General features: G+C 44.3%; 1 protein-coding gene across 4 annotated transcripts in view; it reads left to right on the forward strand.

The window, feature by feature from the left end:
* The window catches only part of ATP2B4 (ATPase plasma membrane Ca2+ transporting 4), a 117,532-nt gene extending 108,028 nt beyond the window's left edge, over positions 1 to 9,504 (forward strand). For 3 of the 4 annotated variants that reach the window (XM_049857724.1, XM_049857721.1, XM_049857722.1), the window contains one exon: positions 4,542 to 9,504. In XM_049857724.1, coding sequence (XP_049713681.1) covers positions 4,542 to 4,859 — 318 coding nt within the window. In that variant the 3' untranslated portion in view covers positions 4,860 to 9,504. The remainder of the gene's footprint in view (positions 1 to 4,541) is intronic. The other variant, XM_049857723.1, reaches the window with a different exon arrangement.
* The last annotated feature ends 4,521 nt before the right edge of the window (positions 9,505 to 14,025 follow it).

Below are 14,025 nucleotides of genomic sequence, written 5' to 3' on the forward strand. Positions count from 1 at the left end.
AGAGGTTTCTGAAGGATATGAAGATAGGAGTGAAGGGGCTACCGTGCCAATGGGTATTTTACTAGCAGACCTGACATAATTGAGCCGGTATTGGATCTGGCTGATGACAATAGTCATTTTGGCTGCCACTCTATTATTAGCTAGAAATACTGGCATAAAAGTTGTAGTTGGATTTGGGGAAAAGAATGTGGCTCTGTTCAAATGTACAGGACTAAGCATCCCTGTTGTTTTACTTTTCAGGGACTTGAAGCCAAACTCTGGTTTAAGAATCAATTAATTCACCTCTGGGGAAGGAAAATATATGCAAAAGTCAAAATAACTTACCTTTACTTCATTTGTTAATTTTTTTTAGGAGTTTCTGAAAAGTAATGCTTTTTTTGCTTCTCCTCTCCTTTTAGTTTCATTATGTCACCTATCGTCAGCCCTCAATGTCTTATTTGGAACATAAAATCCTAGGAAGCCCTTTCTCTGGGCTTGCCTATCAATTGGCATGCTGTCAACTCTCCACCTAAGAGCTGGTGTTCCCACTGGTAGATTGGGTTCTTGCTAATGCTTATGCTTCCTGTTCCTGGTCATTTCATTTCCGCCCAAATGGCCGCAGAGAACAGAGAGAATGCAGTCAGCTCGCTGTTGATGGTGCTATTTAAGTATTTGGTGAGGAAGGAGTTTCTCTGTATTAAATACATTGAATTGTCTGTGGACTTCAGATATCTGAGTACCTGTCCATTATTTCCTCCCTGCTCCTAATCTCGCCCACCCACCCAGCCCGAGGTCAGCGGAAGGAAGAAACAGCATTACACTGCCACATATTTGCAAACTGGGGAGGTTGCCTAGACTTAGATTCACTGTCTTTGTAGCCAGAACTGTGTGTGGCTGTGAGGTACGGGGTGAGGGCTCAGTATAGACAGGTACTCCTTTTTTTTTAGGCTCAAAGGCAGACAAGAAATGAGTATTAAGTCTACCCTGCAAATATCCAAGAGATTCTAGCTAGTCCTTCCGTATTCCTCTCTTATTTTCTTTTTTTCTTCTGGTTTTGCAATCCTTTTCTAACCAGCTTCTGTTCTTTTTAATCATCCCTCTCTGGTGCAAAGGGTTAGTGTCAGATGCTTGCAGACTAAGCAGAAGACAGGGCCCGCTGGGCTGGTGTAGAGGAGCTGGTAGAAGAGTACGCTCCAGACCCTCAGAGTCCGGGTCAGACAGGAAAGACAGGCCACACTTGCTCTTTCTCCAGCTGTGCTTTCTCACTTGGAAGTGCTAGAACTTACAGCCTTCTATTGATTTATACATACTTGTTTATACGCATCTTTAAACCCTAGCCTTCTGTGTCTTTGTATGCACTTATTTGTATGCATTTTAAAACCCCTTTCCCATTCCAGATCTTCAAATGAATTCAATTATTTGTCCAGCCTAGGACTTCCCTCTACAGGGAGGTCCGATCTCTTCCGCTTCCCTGGTTTCTGAAAAGAGGGTAGAAAACAGCAGAATACCATCTGAGGAAAGTCTTCATCTGCCCATTCACTGAGTTTCAGCAAGTGGCCCTTAGCACTTGTACCTTATATAAAGTCCAGCCTGGCTGGGGCTCCTGAGTCATAAAAAAGAGTTGCCCTTCAGTCAGCCACTTTCACCCGTAAGACAGGGGCCACTGCGCCCATCCACACAGAGGTTCTGAGAGAAGATGACCGCGGAAGGGAGGGCTGGTTGGCTGAGGGGAGAGTGCCTGATGCTTTCACAGCACCTGCTTCGCTAGCTTCGTCTTGTACCCCACACACTGCTCACGCACCAGCACCGAGCATCGTGCACCAGGAAGTGAAGATGCTCCCGCCCTTGGGCTGGATCAGTGGTGATACGTGATTATTCATCAGCATGTGTTATGTACGGTATTCCCTGAGGCCAGTGTTGGAGTTGAGGAGAATTCTGGGAATGCTCCATGCCTTGTATCTCCTCACTTTTCTCTCCACCCACCTGGACAGGTGGTACTCCCTAGCTCTCCCACTCCTCTTCACTTGAGCTTCCCTTACAGGTGGCTGGTTTCCCTTTAGATTCCAGAAGCCCTGCAGTCTAGCTGGATGACTGTTTCTTACTCCCCCAAAGAAGAAAGTTTTCGTATTTTTCTTTTCTCTCCCTCACTGTTTACGTGTAACAATTATTGGTCACCCTAACAGGTGAGAGGAAAAGCCAGCAAACAGGGCTCCAGACACTCACTCCAACCCCAGTTCTTTTAAAAATCTGTTTTCTATACTGGACTTCGCATATAATTGTTTCAATGAAAGATTCAATTGCTTTAAAAATATAGAAGCAGGAAGTTCGAAAATCACTGGCATTGAAGATGATGGACCGGTGTGGCCTAAAGGTACCTGCTCTCCTGTAGCACTCACTCATTAGACGTTTTGAGGTCTCAAAAGTAGGTGAAAGGTGTGGGCTATGTTCACTCCTGCAGATTGTGGTGTGGCCTTGAACCAGTCCCTTGGCCAGTTTGTCTGTATCAGGGCCAAAGGAGACGGCATTGGGTTTGGGTTCATTTAATACAAGTTGCTTTGCTCTAAGATTTGATGTAGATCTATTAAAACTTGGCACCTCCTGAAGACCAGATGGAGCCTTTGTCCCATCTGATCTCACTGAGATCTGGAACAAGGGGAACACAGCAGGTAAAATTCACACATCAGATGATCAACCGGAATCATAGAAGGATGGAGAAGCAGGTCCTCACTTTCTGTTCAGCATGGCGAATGTGAGCCCAGGTTCCTTGATTCTTCTTGGCTCACTTGTTGAGCTGATTCTATTGAGTTGCAAGGAATCCTTTGCCCTCTAAGCCCTGAGCACCTCAGTCCTGGGTGGGCCTGCCAGTCTGTTGTTGAGTAAGGTGAGGTAAGGAAAGCCTTAGCCAGCAGACACGATCATCTCCAGAGAAGAGAGGCCAACAGTACAGATGGTGAGCCATCTTTGCTCAGTGTCTTTGAAGGTTCTGTATAACGGTAGGAAGCATTGGGACAGGAAATCCAACCAATTCGTATGCTTGACTCTGTGTGCTCTGCTCTCTCCATATTCTTGCCTCTTCTGCAGGAACATATTTTTTTGCTTAAATAGCAGAGGAATGAAAGAGGGGCCCTACCCCACATTTATCACTCCTCCCTTCCCCCCACCCCCACCCCCCACCAGTTTCTCCTGCATCACTCCCATTTCTTTTCTGCGGGAAGAATTTTTGGACAAGAATAAGATCTGCTGCCTCCCAACAATACTGTTCTACAGCAGCAGTCTTTTCCCCTACCCCAATTCTACCAACCCACGTTATAAGCCATACCTTAGAGAGGTCTACAGTTCAGAAAAGCAAAGCTGGCAAAAGAGCTGGTGCCTGTGAATAAGGCAAAGGCTGTTGATGGGCACTGGTTATTGTCAGTGGCTTCCTTTTGATTCTGAATGATTGAAACCCTTCCTCTTTGTGCAGTAGGACAAAGACGTTGACACTTCCGGGGCAATGTGTTTGCCTCTACCCAGTAAGCCTGTAAATTGTTTCCTTTGCCCCATCCCTTTGGAAAGGCCGTTTGTTTGGAGCACGGCCTCCTGGATTAGGTAGTATCTCTCCCGACCCCATGCTTTCCCTTCTCCATATGAGATCATGCTCCTCCTTTCACGATTTGGAAACAGCTGGAGAAAGCTGCATGCCTGGGCACAGTTGCCATGTGTCAGAAATGTGAATATGCACTTGGGTTGTCAGAGCCAGGTCTTCTCTCGGTGGTCAGGAGGAAGATGTCTTTCGATACCTGTATTATATCTACATCTTCCAGGAAAGGGGCTGAGGGAGTGCAGTTTTGCATTTTTGTTTTCCTTTGGGAGGGGAGGAACAGAGAAGGTGTGGAATGGAAATCTATGCATGTCTTCTGACCAAAAGAGCGGATTATTAAATTGCAGAGTGTAAGAGTTTTCATTTCCCGCATGCCACCGACACAGTGAAGATTGGTTTGTCTGCCTTGCTGCACCCTGTTCGTGGTCGCTCATCACCCAAAGTCTATCATGTACAGATTGGCATATGTTGGTTCTTTGAGGGTTTTCAGCAGATAACTCAGCATCAATGTGTAATGATTTTGTTCTACGTTCACAAAATGTTTGGCCTCCGCACAGAAATCCTCATGTCTGAGTCATGTTTTACACTTGGTTGGCCGTTTTGTTGCACCTACTTCCAAATTCTTTGCCCTCCACCCTAAAGAACTAATGGATCTTTTTGTTTTCTGTTTTATTTTAAGAATGAATTATTTGGGAATACTAACTTTGCTTTGGGTTTTCTATCTTTTTTTTTTTTTAATGCAGCTGTTGAAACATCTTGGTTGTTTGCCATCACTCACCACACCCCCCCCACCCCCACCCCATGCTTGAAACGTGAGCCGTGTGATGTTTCTAGCTCCTCTTTTGTGTTCCGTTTTGGTTGTTGAGCAGTAGTGTTTTGTAGTTTGGGGTTTTTTTCTCTCCTCAAACCGTCAGATCTTGGTTCTGCTGACCAATTCTCACCTGCCTATTTTCTCATCCTCCTTTTCCTTCCCCTGGTGTAGATCAAAGTGGTCAAAGCGTTCCATAGTTCCCTCCATGAAAACATTATGAAACCTGCGAACCAAAACTCCATCCATGACTTCATGACCCACCCTGAATTCGCCATAGACGAGGAGGGGCCGCGAACGCCAGTCCTGGAGGAGCAAGAGGAGGAAAACCCTGAAAAGATTTTTAAGTCTGGGACGAGGGTGTTCCCAATTGATGACGACGAAGTCACGCCATATGCCAACAAAAACAACAACGCAGTGGATTGCAACCAAATGCAGATTGTTGACTCCCACTCGGACAGCCCTCTACACAGCCTGGAGACGTCAGTTTGAACATTCGTTCTCTGACTTTTCCCCTGCTTTCTCTATTTCCTTTTTCATCTATCCTGTCTATAAGGTAATGATGGGACTGAAAACTGTCAGGTCAGCTGCTCCCAAGTATGTGTGAACCCCACCTAACCATGAAGAGGCAAGAGCAGAGACTGACAAGGATTTCACCTTAAACTTGAATTGGGGTTTGTAGCAGGACCCAGTCAAACCCCAGGCAGGTGATGGTAGAATCTACTCCCTGGGTGTATCAGTTACTATTTTTAAAGAAATGATGATGGTCCTCTTGGCAACACTCCAATCCAAATTCTTCCCCAATATCCACACATATGTTGCCATCTCCTGACTTCTGGAGCTTACCCTGTGAGTCTGTGCCACTTGTAAGCTGAGGGTTCAGGGAGAGACAAATATCTTCAATTGAAATGTGTTGAGGTTGGAATGGAATGTATAGAATCAGCCTGAAGAGTGATTTTTTTTTAAACAATTCTTTCCATTTTGAAAATTTATACCTAAAGCCCCCTAGCTCTTTCTGCCCTTCCTGTCACACCTCCCTAAGGCCCTTTTGGTCTTTTGTCACCCTTGTCTTCCTTTTCCTTCACGTGTGTGCGTGTGCGTGCGTGTGTACGCGTGTGCATGTGTGATGATTTAGAAAGTAGAAAGCGCATGGGTGAGTTGAATAAACTTTGACCAATCTCCTCTCTGGCCCCAGTGAAACCCTTGGTTTATTTCTAGAGGCAGAGGGGTTCTTTGCTGAAAGGGTCTTTTTGAAGCAATGGAGAGCCAGTTTCATTGTTGTTGCCAGGTTGCCTTCTACTTCTAAACTGCCATCTTGTCAGGTGTGTGTGGTTTTTAAGTGCCAGAGAGAGCAACCTTGACCACGAAGCTTATATATGTGTGGTATGCAGTTTTTACCCTAGACCTAAGCTTTCTCTTAATCCTAAATTGGTAGAAAAAGAATGAATTTGGTACGAACCTGCCTCTTAACTGGCCTTGAATATTGAGGACCAGGAGCTGGCAGATCCTGGGCTCCTTCTTGGGGTGACCACTGCTGCTTGCAAAGCCATCTGCCAAAGCACTCCCAGGGCAGGATCTGATTGTTGGATGAGTGCGTGTTGAGAAGACTTTTTTGCTGGAGGCCAAAGGGCCATTCTAGCAGGATCTGAGAAAACCTTCCTGCAGGGACCAGAAACCTTGCCTGGGTACTAGCTTTAACGTGCTCTTCAGTTTTCTCACTCTGCTCTTTGCTGTACCTCATAACTTGTCCAGTCTCTGAGAAGGTCCCAGTCTTTCTTAAATATTTTGATTTTGAAACTATGTACCCAACATGAGAGGCTCCAGTGATATTTTGTTGACTTAAAGGAGCAAAAGACACCCCTTGAAAAGTTGCTGTTCTCCCTCTCTTCTTTTTCACACGTGTCCCACTGAAGCCCTCTCCAGCAACGCACTCTGACTACTGCACAATACAGCTCTGTGCCTCCGCCCCCCAGCACTGCCTGAAGTGCCCTCTTCCCCCCTGCCCTGCACCCACCTCTCAGGAGTTGAAGACTTTGCTAGGGAATTTTTAAAGTGTTCCTTAGAGGGACAAGGTGGAGCCACGTTTACAGGAGCTCCATTTTCATCCTGCTGCCGTTGACTTAGCTCTTCTCTGCAGGGGTTAGCGCATGTCTGCCAATTCCTATCCCCCAGTAGATCACGAAAGCCCCCTCTTTCTAGAGCGGTGGTCGCAGGGAGAAGGGGCTTGAAGCTCTCATAAACTGCCAAATTTCCATTTGTGAGAGAAAGGTGTCCTGGACCTATCCGCTCCAGTTTTTATTTCTGGATCCCTCCTCCCTCACCCCTTTCACATAAGCTGTCCAAGGTAGGAGGAGTCAAGAAATTAATACCCCTTACAAAATCCCATTACTACACAATTCATCACTGTAGGAAATAGAAAAACAAATTTGATTTTGGTTTTGTAAGAGTTACATGCTTCAGTGATCTTTTCTCTGTTTTAAATACTCCGGGGCGGGAAGACGCTCGCCCAAGGTGGTAGGTGTTCCCTTACGTATTTATTAAGTACATTGGAAAGTTTAGTTTCTTCAAGTCTTTTATTACCTCAGATCGGTTTTAAAAAATAAGCCAATAACAAACGCTGGAGGCTATTTTACCGTTTCTGCTCCCAAAAGACTCTCATGGTGCCTGACAGGTTACTCTTGAGGGCTTGTGTCTACTTTTTTAAAGCCAATGGTTTTTTTGTGTTCTAGTTTCCATAGTAGAAGAAGAATATATAGAAATATTATGCAAAAATATATAGTTTTCTTTAGATCAGAAACTGATATTTTTGAGTCAGCCATATGTATTTTGTGTAAAGGATTTAAATAAAGTGCCGTCATGTGACCCTGCAGATGGCAGCGCGTAACCAGCAGTTTGACATGACTGGTGACTGAGCACATTTGTAATTGGTTTAAAAACCAACACACCGTACACGCTTTCTCCAAACAGCCATCTTTATACTTCGGAAAAAAAAAAAAATTGGTGGGTTCTAGACTTTTTTAATATAAACTTTGTTGATACGAAATTGAGTAAGTTTAAGTGTTTATGTGCATATGTTTTTTAATATAAGTTTTTTCTATTCAGTTTCCGTAATCCAACTGGCAATGAGTAAATATGGCATAAGTTAATACAGCTTTCCCCCAAAATGGTGCTTTGGGTTTGAAAAGGGCCTGATGGGGAGAAGGGAACATATCATCCTTGATTTCTCTCTTGACAATCCTAGAAAAATGGGTGTTAAAGTTGTGCCGATGGTAAAGAAAACATCCAGCCAGAAGGACACCGCCAGCAGGAGGTGAATATCATCTGCCCTCTGTGGAGGTGGATGGCCAGGTTCTTTCATACCTAGTGGTGAGAAGCAGGGACCTTTGGTCAGATTTGATGTTTCTTGAGGAACAACTGGCAGAGTGGTACCAAAGACATTAGTATTTCCTAGTCTGGAAGGATAATCTGATGTGGGGTCTGCATTTTTTTTATGGTTCTTTGATGTCCTGTCCCTCCTGGAGTTTTCCGTTAGTGAGTTTTTGTGCAGGGGTCTGATCTGTGACTTCTTCCCTCCCCTAGAAAGGCTGTGTCCAATATACTAGACGGGGGATAGAGCTCTAAGTGGAAAAAATACAGTCTGGTTCTACCCCTGGGTAACAGCCTGCGGCTAGGTCCTTCCCACAGGTGTCCTCTGCCCTCAGGAATGACTCCCCCACCCCCAAAGGTGTTGAGAGAGAGAGCGATCACCTCGGAATCCCTCTGGGCACTGTGGACTCACTAAGGCTTTAGGTTTCTTCTTCCCCTTGAGCGTCAGAGGGGAGAGTTTGCACAGTTAAATCTGAGTGATTACCTCACTGCTGAAAACCCAGAGGGATGTGACAAGCTCACTTATGCCAGGAAACTCTAAATGCGTCCCTTCCTTTCTTTCCTGCATCCCTTGCCTCACGATTGAAGCAGCCCCTGGTACCATCAGAACAGACACACTTCCTCACCTTTCCTGTCTCGGGATCTCCCCACTGCAGTGGTGGGAGTGGGGCGTTAAAAATGCCTGCTATTCTTAAGCCATTCCAGCCCTTTTTCTCAGAATAGACCAGACACCCTTCCGTTTAGCTCAGTGCTGTTCCTTTTGCCTTCCCCACCCCTGCTGTGAGGCCTGCTGTCCCCTTCCCTCTTGGTGAGGAGAGACAGAGGGAGATGAGCTCCCCGTGACTGAGTTGGCCTTTGGTTCATGTTTCGTCCTCCACATGTATATAGGCCATATGTGAATATGCCATATATATGTGCCAAGAAGTCTAAGTTTTTCTCTTCAAATCAGCACGTAGATAGGAATTTTGAGTTTCTTCTTTTTTCAGTAACTAGTATAACAAGCACTGGTATTTTTGTACAAAAAGAAAAAAAAAACACAACAAAAGATTTGACTATTGTGGTCTGCATGACTTAAACAACCAAATGGTGAAATCAAAGCAATGTGTACCCCAATGTGTGTTGCCATGATTTGCAGTTCAGCTTAATGGTGCACCCAACCTGTATTTGCATTTTGATATTATTTAAGCTCTATGTACAATGTTTTGCATGTATTTATACGGTTCTTAAGGGGAAAAAAATGCTATGAACTGGTGAATCTGAAATTGGAATGTGCTTATTCCACTTCTCGAGATGGGAAGACTAGAGGAGGAGTTTTAAAGGAAGAATAAAAGGGATAATTTTTTGGAACCAATAAAGCTTTTTGCTGATGAGCAGAAACCAGTACTGCCGTGCACTGAGAATAAAAACCCATGCCCACTTGTAACTGTGCTGTCCTCAATGTGTGTCCACTTTTGGGTCATGCTACTGGTTGTCCATTGAAAGTGAGAAAGAGCTGCCACGGCCACGTCAAGAACCCCATCTGAGCAAAGCCAGAACTCAGCTGGTCCTGGGACGCTGACATGCTTTTCTGCCAAAGCTTCCCTCTGGTGACCCCATCCCTGGCTGCCAGGTTCCTTCCCTTGTAGTGCAAGCTTGGCTCTACCCACTTTGGTTAGAATCTACAATCAAGGAGCTGTGAAGCCGGAGAGTTTTGAAAAAGATGAATTTGGAAGGATAGGAAGGAGTCAGTCCTGGCAGTCTTATCTTTCCTCCCTTTTTTTTTTTTTTTTTTTTAATAAATGAAATGCCTTTCAGGAAAATTTGTTGCCCTTATATTAGCTACTTTTCTCTACCTTCCTTCTGGGGTTCTCCACCATTACCACCCCATGGCTTTTTCTCATTGTTCCATTCATTTGGTCTTTAGCATGACAGATACTAGGCCCTGGTTTCAGATTGTTGCCTGATTAGGGTCCGTGCCCTGGAGCAGTCAAGCCTATGAAATATACTCCCAGTCAGAAAGAGTGAGAAAGTTTATTTAGGAGGTGTCCACCACCGGGGATTCAACGACAATGCAGGCTGTCTTTACGGAATCCCAAAAGGCAATTTTACATTAGAGCTTATATATGATTTTTACAAGGGTTAGAAGTGTCTTCATAGCCCACAGATGGCATGGCCAGAAGAGTTATTCGTTACAAGATAATGACAACAGACTCTTTATCAGACTAAAGAGATAGATAAATGATGCTGGACATCTCATCAGGCTACAGACATGCATGTCAGACATCTGGGCTCTAATCTCCCCTTGGGGGGTCATAAATGACAGGCGGTGGGACAGAACCAAACAAAGCTACTTGCATCACATCAAAACAAAGTCCTTAACAGGGTATGTGGGAAGAAGAAGTCAGGCAGAAGAAGGAGAAAAACTTACAGATTCATCATGGCATTAGTTATGTCACACTCTCAGTCGGCCATTTTGAAAAAACATACTGGGGAGTGTTAGGGTCACAAGATCAAAACAGCCCCCTGGCAGGTCTTTTAGTTTCTGAGCTTCCTCCAACTCTCACCCAGGTGCACAGTCAACTTCCCTGCTCTCTTTTAAAACATCAAAGGAAAGAAAGTACCATGGCAGCTGCCCAAGGACCTTTAGGAAATGCATGACGTTGAAAAGCAGCCCAAACTCTCCCAGCCATCTTAACAGGCTAGTACTGAAAGCAGAAGCAGCCTGGTGCTGAGAGGTCTTGTCTCCACTTTTCTTACCTGTCCCAGATGGCTTTCCACAGGCAAGGACCAGGGCTTGCTTTGTAAGAGGAATAATACAATAGTCACAGAACAGACCTAAAGCCTTTTCCTTTTCCATTATAGGCTCCCTCCTGAATACCCTTGCTAAAAAGGGATGCAACACACACATACATGTTGAGAGTCCTTTCTGGAAGGCTGTACCTGTATTTTCCCTTTACCCCAACCTTGTATTTTGGGGCCCTGGATCTGTGTCTATCTACTATGCCAGAGGTTTGAATTACAATTTCTTCCCTAAAGTGTAAGAATCCCAAGGATCCACACCTAACCCCAGGGTGTGGTAAAACGTGAGGAAGAATGATTCCTCAAAGAATCTTTCTAGAAGAGGCCACTGTAACCTAAGGCATTAGTTCAATGGAGTATAAAGGCCAGCTTGGCTCCTTGGTTCTGGCTTACCATATTTACCCTATGGAAAAGAGCATGATCTTTTCCTCTACTCCCAGTTCTAGAAAAGAATAATTGCTTTGCCCTCCATCTTTAGTAAAGGTTTAGGGTCTTGCTTAAGCCAAGATCTTGGCAGACAATACCCTGCTGTCTTCTTCTCTTCTCAACCACCATATACAACATCTGTTGTGGTCACTGGGGTTTTTTGAAGCTCTCCACCAAACCCATCCGGTTTCCTCCCAAGCACACACAGCCAGGCAACTCCCTGACTTACTCTGTGGTTAATCCAGAGAAGGTGACTCCTTGAGCACCAGTGAGATAGTCACCAACCCCTGACCTGGGTCTGTTAGAGCACGACCTTCTTGTCACTGCAAGCGGGAAGGAGAACAAGAATGGCATGTCCTTCACCAGCAAATAATTTTCAATCTCTGTTGTAAATAAAATATGTAAATGTTACCCTCTCTCTCTGTGTTGTCTCTGACATCCAGTTGTCTCCAGCATGAACCTAAGCCATGAGAGGTACTGACCTGCTAGCTTTATGGATGGGAACAGCTTTAGCATTGAAAGGTAGTTGTTTCTGTTTGGCGTTTACTTGTGTCCTGATGTGGAATTGAACCTAAGTCGTCTCTGAAATTTTTTTTGATGTAGACCTCACTGGACCCAGCACCACCTCCTTGCTCTCAGAGGACACACGTCTCTTTGGAATGGCCTCCCACTGCCATCTCCTAAGAGGCTGGTGTTGGAAGCAGAACACCACTTCACACTTGCCATGAGAACTTAAATGATCCTCACGTTTTCTCCCTGCAAGGAGAAATCTATTTGGAAAGCCTTGGTAGTATCAGGCTTTAAGCTGTAAAATGAAGATAAGATATAGATGGCAATGCTTCCATGTGAATTAAATGAAATAGTAGTTCATTGATTACACGAAATAATGAATTAAATATGAAATCAAATGAATAAACTCCGTGTGAGTTAAATTGAATGTGCCTAGCACGGTGGCTGACACATGGTAACTGCCCAATGAATACCGGTGGCCTTCTCTTCCTGTTTCTCCATTCTGAAATGAGGGTGTCAGCCTCTTCCACTCAGATTTCATGAACCTGATGAGGCCCATTCCATCTTTATGAAAGGAAGTGCTCTAGAAGTATTTTCATCTACAGTAAACCAAACATTTTTATCCCAATTTTAGTTACTCTGGTTATTCGGCTTAAGAAATTTGGACTAAAATCTTAATGTCAGTGAATTTTAGAGATGACCTATATTATGATTTTGTAATTAAGCTGGAGTTAACTCTGTTTTAAAAATTTGGGGACCTTAACTATGGCATCAAGCAGTAGTATAGTATCACAGGAGAATGTAGGACAATAGGTGATAACATCCTCACACGGGCATCCATTTATGCGTGCGTTTGGTCATTCTTGAAAACTTCAGTTTAATAGAAGAAGAATTTTTCTGAAGCAAAATTACAATAATATCCTTACTCTCAAGGAAGTTACAATCTGGTTAAGAAGAAAAACTCATGCCTACAAAAAGTTGAATTTAGTGTAAAGGAGAGGAAAGAATATCATTAGGCAGGTTTCACAGAAGCATTGAAGTGGCCTTTGAGGCTGGGCCAGATTTGAACCACAGGGCGGAGGGGGCATTCTGGGTGGGAATGGGGACCAGGAGAGCTGTGAAGGGTGTTTGGGTTATAGCAGAAAGCACCTGTCCTGAGAAATACCTTCCAGGGCAAAACACCTGCCCATGCATCACGGCACAAGCAAGGGGGCTGGTGACTACGTGTTACTCTCAGTCACCACCTATGGGATGTTTGCTAGTTTGGGACTTACTTTGGAGGTGTCATATGGGCATTATTAACCTCACTGTGCTCTATGAAAGCAGAAACCGCAAAAGGATTAAAAATTCTGGTAAGGACATGCAAATGAGTCCAATGGAAATAAAAGTAGAAAAAAATTTTTAATGTAAATGAGGACCTATGTTGACATGATTAAGGGATGAGTCCTATGCCACAAGGGTCATGCTCAGCCCTCAAGAGATTTAACATCACAATGATTATAGAGACCTTTAGCCTCCTTAAGAATCTTCTTTATCACTGTTAAAATCAGAGAAGGACGATAATAATAGTAGTAATGAAACATAGATATGGTTATTATGTTTCAGGCACTGTTCAATGTGACATGTATATTAAATTCATTTAAACTTCATGACAACCCTATGTTGTTGTTAGTTGCTGTCAAGTTGAGTCCAACTCATGTGCAGAGTAGAAGTGCTCCACAGGGTTTTCAAGGCTGCGACCTTTCAAAAGCTGATCGCCAGGTTGCCTCCCTGTCTCCCAGGGTGCCTCTGGCTGGGTTCGAACCCGCAACCTTTTGACTAGTATTTGAGCACTTAACCATTTGTGCCACCCAGGGACTCCAACAGCCTATAAGATGGATATTATTATCATTACCTCTGTTTTACAGATACAGCAACTGAGGTGCAGAGAAGTTATGTAACCCACCTGCAGTCATGCAGTAAGTGGCAGGACTGGAATCCAAAACAAGGAAGTCTGGTGTAAGAGCCTGTGACTCTTGTAGTCTGGCATGAACAATATTTTATGAGTCAGTCATGCAACCAACGAACCAAATGACACATCTAGAGTGGGGACCAAAAGGAGACGTTGCCTTCATGGAGTTTATAGATAAACAGGGAAGATAGGTATTAATCAAATAGTCACATAAATAACCAAAAATTGCAATATGAAGAAGAGGTACGAGGTGCTAAGGAAGCTCACAGTGGGGAAGTTGACCCAGTAAGGGAAAACTTACTTGAGAAAATGTAGCTAGAGCTGGGATCTGAAAAGTGAACAGGAATTAACCAGGCAAAGAGGAGCGGAACAGCATGTGCCTCAGAGCCCCCGTGATGGAAGGAGAGTCAAGGCTGAGGAGTTCAGAGAAGGTACATGTAATGGAAGCACTAGGAAAAGCCTAGTGCCAGATGAGGCCACACCATGCCTTGGGGCCATGGAGAGGAGTTTATTGTCTGTCTCAAAACCGATAGGAAGCAACAGAAGTGTTTCTAACAAGGGGGTGGGGGTGGGGGAGGCATGCATTGCTGCAACAAGGAAAATGGATTTGAGATGAACCTATAGTAG

The sequence above is a fragment of the Elephas maximus genome, chromosome 18, assembly GCF_024166365.1.
Source record: "Elephas maximus indicus isolate mEleMax1 chromosome 18, mEleMax1 primary haplotype, whole genome shotgun sequence".
NCBI classification, from domain to species: domain Eukaryota; kingdom Metazoa; phylum Chordata; class Mammalia; order Proboscidea; family Elephantidae; genus Elephas; species Elephas maximus.